The sequence below is a fragment of the Ictidomys tridecemlineatus genome, chromosome 1, assembly GCF_052094955.1.
Source record: "Ictidomys tridecemlineatus isolate mIctTri1 chromosome 1, mIctTri1.hap1, whole genome shotgun sequence".
In the NCBI taxonomy this organism is placed as follows: domain Eukaryota; kingdom Metazoa; phylum Chordata; class Mammalia; order Rodentia; family Sciuridae; genus Ictidomys; species Ictidomys tridecemlineatus.
In genome coordinates this window covers 232,358,028-232,371,239 of record NC_135477.1, presented here as the reverse complement: position 1 = coordinate 232,371,239, position 13,212 = coordinate 232,358,028, and the positions used below count along the sequence as shown (strand labels likewise).

At 33.0% G+C, this 13,212-nt stretch overlaps 1 protein-coding gene across 4 annotated transcripts in view; it reads left to right on the top strand.

The window, feature by feature from the left end:
• Cdh12 (cadherin 12) overlaps positions 1 to 13,212 on the top strand; it is a 939,290-nt gene that overhangs the window by 881,902 nt on the left and 44,176 nt on the right. For all 4 annotated transcript variants that reach the window (XM_078016895.1, XM_078016900.1, XM_021720037.3 and 1 more), the window contains exon 9: positions 7,475 to 7,728. In XM_078016895.1, the coding sequence (XP_077873021.1) occupies positions 7,475 to 7,728 (254 nt within the window). The remainder of the gene's footprint in view (positions 1 to 7,474; positions 7,729 to 13,212) is intronic.

Below are 13,212 nucleotides of genomic sequence, written 5' to 3'. Positions count from 1 at the left end.
GGAAATTAAAATTCTCTTATGTGTTTTTGAATAATATAGCAATACCAACACTAGGAAAACTAGAATAATGCTTCTCAAATTTTCAATCACATCTTAAATCTAGGAGCTGGGATATATTTGCAATGAGAAAATCAGCTGTTTTAAATTCAACAAATTTCTTATATTAAAAAGACAAATAAACTATATCTTAGTAATTACTCCCTATGAGAAAAATAAAAATAAACTATACACTCCTTAATTATAAAAATGAATAGGAATTTACATCAGTTAAAAAAAACTCTTAACACTAAATGGATAAATATATTGAGAAACACTTTGGTTTGCTTGTTGCTGAATGAAAACTTAGATAATTAAAACAGTAGAGTGAATACTTCAGTTATACAAAGAACAGTTTAATATCCTGCATAATTTCGGAAAGAGTCCTGTACCATCTCTATAAAAATGTCTGTTAAGAACTACAAAGTAGTGGTGGCATCTGTTTAAAATGAAGAATGATGAAGTGGTGGCCTATTTACTATAAAATAAGTAAAACATTTTTTGAAATTAAAAAGTTTAACCAGTTTGATGTTATCTTAGCATATTTTTTCATTTTGAATTTACATAACTAAAGATCACATTAAATCTAAAGTAGAAGGATTTTTAAATAGGAGATGAAAGATTTGACTTTTCAACAGAACCCTTTCATAAATAGGCTGTGGCCTCAATTGGTTCCATTGGGCATCATATTTTATATTTACTCATGAATCAGTAAAACTCATTAATTGTATCATTTTATATGACTGAGAAGTATTTCCACACTATATGATTTGGTAACAGCACCATCATGTGGTAAATTTTAGAATAACTCTTAGGAATAAAAGGAAAATAAATTTTAGACTAATTTTATGCTCAAAAAATAATAAATAAGTTTTAAAAATTCTATTTTTAGTAACTCTGACATTCCTAATTTCAGAGAAAGGGGTACTCCTTATGTTGTTTCTACAAATATTATGTCCCTGTTTTTTTCCAAATATTTGTCTTTCTCTTCTGTTTTTTTTATTAATTTCTAAACCTTCTTTGTATTCTTTAAATACCTTGCTCAAATTCTCTTAACAGATTAAACTCTAAATTAAACCCGAATTAACAAAACCAAGGCCAATTTTTCTACTTATTTGCATATTTTTCTATTTGAATATTTCTTAATGCTTTTTTCAACCTCAAAATATATAAAGCCATATTCCTTCTTTTTCTCCAATAAACATGTGACCTGTCTTATTTTTTGTCCTTCCTAGTTTTTTAAACAAAAAGTCTAGAATATTTCTTAGGTTTATACCATTCCCATAGACCTTTGTTTGCCAAAAACAGGGCATGAGCTTAGCCAGTGATTTCTTCTGGGCAGAAATTAATGTTGTGGCTTATATCCTTCTTTAATACTTCCTTCCAACACTGCTAACTATTTTCCAGCTTTACCCCTTATCTTCCTTCAGGAATTCCTTCATTTTGTGAATGAAGGGTAGGAACTACATCTGTTTATCTTACTTAGACTTTTATTTGGTCCCCATTGCTGGAAAGGTCAAGAGCAGGGTGCATATTTTCTTTCACCAGCCTCTGTACACACTGTCACACACACGTACAAGCTCCTTTTCAGCCACACCAAATTCACTGCAGGTGTCTACCTGAGTTGTTGAGCTGTTCCACATTCTCATGGAAGTCTCTTGCTCACAGGAATTTCAATACTTTCCTGTTACTTATTATTATCTCCCTTGCTTATCATCAACGGTTTTTTCGAGCCCTTCTTCCCAAACTGGTTGTCTCTTATTTTATTTCCCAAAATTTCAGCATTTCTGCAACAGCACTTATGGTACTTATGACACTCATTTATGGCATATCTGATTTTTCTTATTTGAAGTCCTTTATCATGTTTATGTTTTGTCCTCTTTGTTAAAGAAAATCTCTAAAATATATAGGGTATTTAATGTTTTGTTGGATAAGACAAAAATCATTTTATGTTCACTTACATACTATATAAAGTTCAAAATATTTTGCAAAGTATATAGAAAAGCAGTGTTTTATTGATTTCATTAATGGGAAATTTGAAGTGCATGGAAAAAGGGTATATTTTTCAAAATCACATGGCTTATTTTCAACTATAGTATATTTTGAAAAGCATATACTTTCATTGCTATGAATAATGATATGTGATAAAAAAAATAACTGGCCTCTCCAGATAGAAGTGATTTATACCGTATACGTATGTGACACATATATTTCACTTAAGCATTTATAATACTTGATTAAACCTTTTGTCATTTTATGAAAATTATTATTGAAAATGTGTAGCAAGAAGCCCTGACATTATTGCCTTTGTTTTGATTTATTTTGTCTTTGTTACTAGATTTGTTCCAAAAATTATTGTCACTAAAAAACATACATTGAACTAATGTCTATGGTCTTTAAGCTACTTATTAAACAACTGTCAAAAATTTTTCAGTATTACAAAAGACTGGAATGCAATAACTTTGCAAAGAAAAACTAAATGCATTTTAAATAAGTAGTTCTGTTGTAATATTTTTAGAGATAAATTGAATGAAGTGTTTATTTTATTCTTTAAATAAAAATAGCAATTCTTTTCATTTATAGTTATATAATTTTTAATTGTAAAAGAAATACTGTGAACTCTGTCAAAAGTAAAGCCTATATTTAAAATATCCACATTTTATTTTATTGCATGCTTCTTCACTATAGGGACTTTCTCATGTGGTATAAGAACGTCAATTATTCATCAAATCTTTGATTATTTTTAGTGAAATATTGAATTTAATTCTTTCTTCAGTGGAGATTATATATATATAAGCTTTCCCATCTCTTCTCTCAGAGAAGCATTGACTTTATTGATTATAAAATTAACTCATGGAAAACTTGACTTTCTTTCAAAATAATATGTGTTCTGAACATCTTATCTTTATTATTCAGCTGGTATATAAACTTGCTTTGGAAGAGTGTTTTTCTAATGTATTTTCTTCTGATTTAAATCTGTTTTCTAACTCCTTATCTTGAAAGGGACTAGTACATTTTGGAAAACATTACACCCCTCACCCATTTGTGTCCCTTCACAGTTTTCTATTCTCTTGACTGTGAAGACCTACAAAGTGATTGAGTACAGCCTTCGTGCCAAGGATACATTAATTTTTGTTTATTTTTGGAGTGTTCCCTTCACTGTGTTGGAAAAACTGATAGATCTCATCATGAAAACTGCTGCAATAACACCACAGATGGGAAGACGGCTAAGCCACATACCTAGTACTTCACTGTAGGCTTCTCAGGCTGAATTGAAGGTGTGGGTTGAGGTTGCAATCTGATGAAGGTTGGAGCTCTTTACCAAGCTAACTGGTTGCCTGCAGAATTAACTTCGCTGAGGTTTTATGATTGTTTTGTTAATTCTTGTCTGAGATCAAGTCTCAGTCCTCATAGGGATCCTTTAGGCACTTGCCACGCTGGCTCCTGTGCTCACATGTTCACTTGCTCAAGAGCAGCCAGAGGAGCTGGGGGTATAGCGTAGTTGGTAGAGTGCTTGCCTTGCATGTACATGGCCCTGGGTTCAATCCTCAGTACCACAGAAACAAAACAACACACACACACAAAAAGAAAAAAAAAAAAAAAAGCCAGAATCATCTGCTCCATTTGCTAGGTCAGACATCTCCAGCAAATATGTCTTAAGTCAATGTCAAATGATTAAGGGCCTTAGTTATATCTCTTAGTTATATCTTCATATTATTTTTTCCACAGAGCTGAACAAGTTGATAAGAGTAATATGCCATTTAATTCACGAGTCCCTCACACTGAGGAGCAGAATTATTACATAAAATGGTTGGGGGCAATGGGGACAAAAACAGGGAGGATCTCAGAATTTTGTCTGCCACAGCTGTTCTTTTCCGGTTCTCATGTATCTATACTTATAGGTACCTGTTTCCACTCAACATTATCTGGAAACAAGATGAGGCCTAAAAGAGCCCAGGGGGTTATTCTGATATTTAATATCAAAAATAGCTTATCCTCTTTTTAAGTGAAAAAAAATTATTTGGCACTTAACATTTTATGTATATTTAATTATCTGGACTTCAGCAAAGAGAAAAGAAAGCAATATAACAAAAAGAAGTAAAAACATTTTATGTATATTTAATTATCTGGACTTCAGCAAAGAGAAAAGAAAGCAATGTAACAAAAAGAAGTAAAAGGTGATAATTTGACCCTTCTCTCACTTTGTATTAAAGAGAGCAGCTAAATATGCCATTCTCCAATTCACCATAGGCACGGTCTTATGTAGCACAATTTCCTATATTGTGAATCGTTTTCAAAAAGTTCTGATCTTACTTATCTTCCGTTACAGAAAAAACCAAAGAAGTTGCTCAGTTAAATTCTCTTTAGTCAGTCTTTTTCTTATTCTTCTAGAAAGGTTCACTGAATTAAATATGCCCAGAGCAATGTCATAAAATTCTCAAAGTACTGTGTAAAAAATAAATATTTCAAATTTATTTAATCCCATCAAAAATAGGACTAATTTTCTAGCAATTAACAAAAAAAATCTTTTCTGTTCTATAATTATATCAAATGTTAGAATTTTGGTTGATTACAAAATCTCCCTCCAAATATGGCATTGGTCCGTCAGATGGGTGAGTACAGTCAAGTAGAGATGATTGGTGATTCTTTGCTCTTTCAGAGTTACACCATTTTGAGAATTTGCCTAAGGATCAGAGTCATGAAGAAGCCCACATAGAATATAATTGTGGCGTTTCTCTTACAATTTTCTCCTGTTCTTTGATCTTCGTAGGAAATAACTTTTCGGTTGAAAAAAAAAATCTATATGTACAAAAAGGTTCTTTCATCTCACTCACTATTTCCCTCACTGTCAAATTCTTACCTGTTGTGATAGGCCAGGAGTTCTTTAAAAACATACATCATGTCTTATCTCCTAAAAATAAAAGTAAAATTAAAAAAGCGAAAAATGTTTCAGAAGTCTCTTTCTGTCTTTGGCTTGAAATCGATTTACCAGTAAAGAATCAAGTTCATCCAGACAGATGTAATGTATTATTAAGAGGGAAAATAAAACTATATATACAATATATAAGCTATATATACAAATATACACATTAGTACGGATAGTCTGAGGCATTTCAACATCTAGAGGAAAATTAGAGATGGGAAACAGTTGGTAAGAATGCCTACATTTTAGGATAGCAGTGGATTTGGAGCCCAAAAGAGAATAAGTCTGAGCTGGGGCAACTCAGTTTTCTTTGAAATCAAGAACTCCTAAGTTGTTAAAATTAGATTGCTCTAAGATAGATGTTAGAGTTCACTGTCAGGAAAATACATTATTTAACATTTATGGAGCACTTATTTTTTACATGCAACAAGAAATTTGTATTTTCTTTAATTTGAATCAGCCAGTGTACTCTTTCAACTTACTCTTTTTCTCTTTTTTTCAGACAACTTCTATGGTATTTTAAATGAAATTTATTGCTTCTTCAAACTCCTCCATTAGACACCATGCCTTTATTCTATAATTTATTGAATGCTGAGAGAAAAAAATATCTGATTTACCTTTGTATCTTTCTGTTCTTCCAAGGGGATATCTCTTGCCTTGCCAGAACTTTGTATATTTTTACTAATTCAGTGCTGAAAGTTTTAATTTGTTATTTGTTTCTTCCTTTTTTCCAAAATAAAGTTATTCTCGTAAAGAATTTAAATTATTACTAATTCACTACTCAGAAACTTACATAATAATCCTAACTTATATTCACCATTATAGTCCTTTAATATTTAAAATATATGTCTTGTCTTGGTCTTATTTATTCGAAACTATTCATTCTCACTTTTTGTACTGATTTCTTCTTTTTGTCTTAAATAGCGTTTTGACATATTTTTCTGGAAATTAGCTGTATTTTCTTGAGTCTGATTCCTTTCTCAAAGCATGAGAGTCAAGCTTTAGATGGGTCAAAATATCATCATGGGATTATCCTCTATCTATGCTTTCTTAGATATTTCATTTCTAATCATGGGACCAGTGGCCATATTATCAATTTTATTTCTATTTGTTTTAAGAGAAATAAACATTTCTAACAGGAAAGTAATAAAAACTGAAGGAAATCAATGTTATATGTTAACAGGTATGACTAAGTTATCAGAAAGTCAAATCAATTATTTGCATAGAATAAAGATAAAAATAGGAATAAGAATATAATGAACTTATAAAATAAAGGGAATAATTAAAGGGAAAATAAATGTATGTTCTCATGCATTAAAAATATTGTGAGGAGACTTACTTGATGCATATACAAGACTTATAACTGTTTTTACCATAGCAGATTCCATTGAATTGCAGGAGTTTTTGAATACATAAGTGATTTTTTTTCGTTCTTTCTCAGAAGAAATACATAAAATAATACTCATGTCTTTAAAAGTGAAAATAAACCTATTATAGTTTCCTCTGGTGTGCTAGATAAAGGAACAGATGCTGACAAGGCAATTAGCAAATCATTGTGGTCACACTATAGGGAACTGCTTTAGCAAACAGAAACTTAAGGGTCCCCATATTCACTGTTAATGTTAAATTTGTGTTGTCTTAGTTTTTCCTTGGAGATTAGAAGTCTGAGTCATTATCCTTAAGCTTATCATTTAACAAGGAACATAGTATCACCATATTTCTGGAATACAGCATTTTCAGTTACTTTCATAATAAAACTAACATTTAGGATGAGGGTGAATGTAAGAAGTAGCGAGTTAAAATTGAGCATCACTGAAGATCTGGAAAATTACTTGTATGTTTGTTCCAATGCCTTCTTTAATTTGTTCATATATGTTGGAAGCCTGAATTCTTGGTGATATTTACTTGCAATGCATGGGAGTACCCAGTATTTGTATGCAGTTCTGGCAACACAAAAGACCAACACTCTTCATAATTACCATTGTGTGTGATTTTCAATCTTGATACAAATGTTTTCTAATAAAAAGACATTAATTCATAAGTATTTAAAAGAAAATTATACTAATGTCACAATAGTAAAAATGAGCTTAAAAACATATATTGTTGTGCCGAATTTACAAATGGAATCTAGAAATTTTCAACTATACAATTCCATTTTTGTTCCATTTCTTTATCACTGCTTGCTTCCACTAGATGTCAGTATTGGATAAGATGTGAGAAGTGCTTTACTTAAACTATTAGCTGATTTCAAACTGCTTTTATAAAATGTGTAACCCCTATCTAGTATGTATGCTCATAAGTACATTATGTAAATTTAAATATGTGCAAAAGATTATGTTTATGAGTTACCCAGAAAGTTTGACCTTGTGCTTTACTTACACACTAATTATAAAAGTGAGACATTTTAAAACCAGTATAATTAATGCCAACTTGCATTGCTCTCAAATGATGCTCATGGTTTATGCCACATTCTATACAAATGTAACACTTCACTTTTGATTTTCCTCAATACAGCCTTTAGATTTTGAAACGAAGAAGGCATATACTTTTAAAGTAGAGGCCTCCAACCTTCACCTTGACCACCGGTTTCACTCTGCTGGCCCTTTCAAAGACACTGCTACAGTGAAGATCAGTGTTCTGGATGTAGATGAGCCACCAGTATTTAGCAAGCCACTTTACACCATGGAAGTTTATGAAGACACCCCTGTCGGGACCATCATTGGCGCTGTAACTGCACAAGACCTGGATGTGGGCAGTAGTGCTGTTAGGTAAGAATAAGAAATATTCTCTTTTTATGTGTCATGAAAACAAAACAAAAACAAACAAATAACAATTTTCTAACCAAAAGCGCATCATGATTCATATATAGAATATTAGGCTAGAAATTATATATAAGAATAGAGGAAATGCCATAGGATTTGGACAAAACATCTGTATCAGTCCTCCTTGCAACATTTACCGCTGACAGGCTATTGGATATGTCACACAAACTAAAAAATCTCAATTTTTAATCTATGAAAGATTTAATAAATGAAGTTCAAAGAATGATTTTCCAAATTAGTTAATTTAAGATACTTTCACAGTGCCTAGAATGTAGCAGCCATGTTATAATTATTTTAAAATTTCTGTCCCCAAAGTTAGTGCTTAAAAATGGATGGTTTTGCCATTTGCGATTTGAAAGTGATTTTTTTTTCTTGTTATAATGACTTTTCATTTTGAATGTGAGATTGAGACAATGGAAACACGTTTAGTCAGTCCAAGAGTAAGATGAATTAAGGAATTGCCCAGAACCTAGACTTTGCAAGGAGCTCTTTCCTATCAATACCTCCTCACTAATCCCTCTCTCCCCCCATCCTCTTTCCCTCCCTCCCATAAAGCTATAACTTACAATAGCACTGTGGAGGGATGATAAATTCCCCTTTTCCTTACATTGATCCTGCAATAGGATTGAGACTTCCTTCCATATTCTGTTGTTTGCTAACTGACCTTACATGCCTTCAACTCTTGCGAACCAATAGAGAACAACAATGAAAGCTATTCTGGACCAAATTAAGAAAACGTTATGTAGTCTTTTAAAACAAAAATACTCTATTGATATAGAGAGGAACAAACATATCTCTGAAGATTTTTTGACATGTGGTAAGTAAATACCAAAAAATTGCATCATGTATTCAGTGGTAGAAAGCACATCACTGTAGATAGCACAATCTGAAGAAGTGGTTTGAAAGCATGTATTTTTTTTTTTATTGTATTGATCTGAATCTATCCCATGGGGTGCTCACTCAGTTTAGGCTGTAGTCTTAGATTACCACAGACTGGGTGACTTAAACAATAAACATTTATTTCCCAGAGTTCTGGAGGCTGTAACTTTCAAAATCCAGGTGCCAGCAAGTCTGGTATCTGGTGAATATTTAGAAGATGGTGGTCATCTTCTTCAGTGGTCATGAGGCAGAAAGAGACAGAAAGTTATCTGTGGTCCACTGTTTAAGAGCATGTGGGCCCCACTCACACAGCTTAATTACCACCTGAAGACTCATCTCTTAATACCATCATATTGGGGGTTCAGATTTTGTATCATGACTTAAGGGGGTGAGATGTTCACAAGCACTATGTCCTTAATGTTCCATTCTGACCTACCAAGATTCTTGTCCTCACCTTCAAAATATGTTCATTCCATCCCCAGAGCTCCCAAAGTCTCAAATTATTTCAACATAATCATTTGAGTTAAAGTACAAAGTCTCACCTAAATAATATCTAAACCGAATATGTTTGGGATTCAAGGTAAGATTCATGCTGAGGCAAAAATTCCCTCCAACGATGAACCAATGAAACCAAACAAGTTGTGTGTTCCCAGGATACAATTCTGGGACCTAGGTCAGACATCACCATTCAAAAAGGGAAAAACAGGCAATGCAAAAGTGATGACAAGTCCTATGTGAATGTGGACTGTAGCAGGCCAGACTCCCTTCAGCTCTAAGATTTAAGAATAGTCCTTCTCTTGGTCAGTCCTCTGCCCTCCTGGACCACGGGTGCAGAGCTCCAGGCTTTTCCACTCACCGGGGTGCTAACATCACCCCTACTCCTGAGCAGGACTCTACACATGCTGTGGTTCTCTATGTTGGCCCTACCAATGCAGGAAGGTGGCCTCCCAGCCCTCTATTTGGAATCCTCACCCTTTGGCTCTGTAGGCATTGATCTTGCTCTGTGAAATCACTGGGAAGGGAGCCATGAACCTAGCCCTAGGAAGGTTGAATTATTTTGGAGTCCTTCTTCTTTTGAACTGAAGGAAAGCACATGTTCTCAACTGAAGGTACTGTAGGGCTTCGGAAGTCTGAGAGTCTTCTTGCATTTTTCTCACTCTCTGCTTTCTTCAGTCCTTTTTGGCAGTGCTGCTGCTGCTGTGATGACATCTTTACTCCTGGCTTTTGTTGTTATGTTGGATAGAGTCTGTTGTTCACACCCACAGGAATCCCTTTACCAAATTAGTAGTCTGCCAACCCCTACGGTGCTCTTCTCAACACACTTTCTCCTGTTTTACTGTATGGATGAGGTATCTCCACATTCTAAGATTATGATTCCCACTGGCTTAACCATACCTTCTTTAGTTAATTTCACTCCACATTTTGCTATAAGTAATTAGAATGAACCAAGTTTCTTCTCCAACACTTTGTGTAGAAAACTCAGCTAAATAGTAAGTTTCACACCTTGAAAGTTCTGTGTTCCACAAAATGCTAGAATATGAACGTACTTCCCCAAGTTCTTTGATCTTTGATAATAAATATCGCCTTTCCTCCAGTTCCTAGTATGTTCTTTATTTCTCTCTGAATTTCAACAGAATGGTTTTACCATCTACCTTCTACAACACTTGTTGGATATTTTATACATGTTCTCTAAGTAGACAGAAACTTTCTTTATACTTCTTTTCTTCTTTCTGTGCCTTATGCAGGATGACTCTGAATACCCATAATTTATAGAAATGCAAAGGTCCCTAATTCCATCCATAAAGGTTTCACCTCTGAACCTAAATATTCCACAAAATGCTGACCTGTAATACCATTACATTGCAGGTTAAAACATCAATATATATACAAGGGGAGCATGGCCACTCAGATCACAACAGATTCTTTATTTTCTATAGCACATCTGTGATCAGGACAGAACTCTTAAAGAAGCACAACTGTCTCACAAAAAGGGAGAAAAATAATAGTAATGAGCATACCTTACTTTTCAGGTCAAGTACTGGCCAGTTTACTCATGGGGCTCAGGCTGTTTTTCTGCATGTCAACATTGCAGCATGTTTCAGTTCCAGTCAATCTAAAGAGAATGAGTAGAAAATGCCTTGCAAACAAAATTATAGTTTTTTTTTAATAAATGTGTAAAGCTATTAAAGAAATACTAAAGATTGTAACAAAAGTAATGAAAATATTAAAAAAAAACACTGATTAAAACTCCCTACAGTTTAATAAAAGAGAATTGGGGTAATAGTCCAATTGCATATGTCGAAATCACATTCAATTTTTTAATTGTTGAATTACATGATGATACAAAAAACATTAACAAAAGTTGTCCTTCTAATGCAGTGCTTCAAAATCCTTTCACACAGAAAAATTTAAAGATTATATATGTAGAACACATCCTTAGGTAAAGGGACAGTTTCAAACCCAGGAAAATTGTCAAATTTATGTTCCTGGTGTGAGAAGGAAAAGAAGAATACATTTCAGAGACATTATCCTGCACAAGTGGGCTTTCAAGTTTCATTGTTTATGTCATAGGAGTCATGACAATGCCACTTTATGTTAAAGTCACACCCTAGTCTTTCTTCTAATGAATAGTGCCTGCTTCCAAGACGAAGATGAATATAATTGATTCTGTGAGGAGTTGTCAGAAGGCAGAATTGTTTTGAAAACATGAAACCGGTCCATGTTCATGGAGTAAACAACAAACTTGAATCATGTCAGTTGTGGAAATATCCTGTTGAGTCATCTTCATTTGATGTAAAAACATGTTTGCTCACTTAACAATGATAGTGAAAATATGTTCTGAAAACTAAATATCAAATCTATAATTATTTGACACATTTGGATACGATCTATTTGTTTTGTTTTTTCTTTGTTTAACGTCTTTTCACAGTGTTACTATGCAAGGTAAAATTTAGTAGTGTTAATCTTTATCTCTGGATATTTTATTACTGCTATTATTATTATCATTATCACTGAGCGCAGTAAAGCCAGAAGTAATACCATCACCAAGAACTAAACCAGCTTCAAAGAAAGATTGGTTTTGATTTTCTGCCTGGCAAACTTACCACACAGTTCCCTAGTAGTCTTAGTTTAATTTGTAAATATTTTCTCCTTTGTTCTTCCAGCCTTTGCCTTTTAATGCACTCTTCTTCTGCCCCTAGTGTTGTCTACCCTTTGTGGTGGAACTTGTTACAATAAAGGTCATAAAAATAATTTCTAGTGAGTCAAGTCTGACTTCAACAAGTGTACCTATTACTAGCTACTTTTTCAATACACCATAAATTTAATCAGATGGGCAAAAATACACATTTATTCACAAAGCACATGTGGGAAGAGACACAAAAGTGAGGCCAAGCTTCCCATATGGCATGCTAAGGCAACAGATAAAATTTATTTTAATTGTTGATAAAATTGGATGGGAGATACTACATGTTCAAAAAATGTCCATTCTATTTTTTTTATCTTCCTTAGCAGGAATTTAGTGATGATTAAAAGAAGTGATGGTATAAAATATTTCTAGATTAATCTGCCACATTCTATGAGTTGCATATGTGATTTGTTACTTTTCCTTCAGCATATAAACTTCAGAAGGCCAGATACTGCTCTACACTGGCTTTTTATCTATCTATCATCTATCTATCTATCTATCTATCTATCTATCTATCTATCTATCTATCTATCTATCTATCTATATCTATGTATTCATTTATGTTTGGAGTCAGGGTTATACTATGTTGCCCAAGCTTGACCTAAATTCACAATTCTTCTGTCTCAGTCTTAATAGTCGCTGAGATATAATCACAATCCACCAAGCCCCTCTCTTCTGCATTGGTCTTGATGAGTCCCACATACCTCAAACATTAGTGTTATAATTTGTTCTAGAAATGCCACCCCATGAAGTAGTGGTTCAGAGGTAGGTCTTTTCAACACTTAATAGGGCTAGAAGATAATTGGTAGATTAATATATTTAATGGGATAATAACTTGAATGCATTATTGGGTGGTAATGGTAGGCAGATGGGGCATAGCTAAAGGAAGTCTGGTTTCTATATTGTATTATATATAATATAAAACACATATTATATTATATATAATTATAATATATATATTTATTTAAAGAATGTATGCACTATAAGAATTTGTTATATATAAAGATATATGGTCATGATCCATAAAAAATTGTATTGTATTATATATATATTGCATTGTATATAATATAATGTTATATTATATATAATACAATACAGAATGTCACTGGAAGCAGGGTTCTTGTATTGTATTATATTTTAGTATATATAACATCATATTACATGTATATAATTATAATAATATAATATATTTGTCTCTCTGCCCTTCCTCCCTCCCTTTCTCTTCCTGTCCCTCATTTCTAACTGCCAGGGGTTGTGTGACTTTCTTCTGCTACATCATAAGTTTAGAGCAATGGAGTTGGCCAACCATAGACTGAAGTTTTGAAACTGTGATTTCAAAATAATTTTTTCTACTCTAAATTATT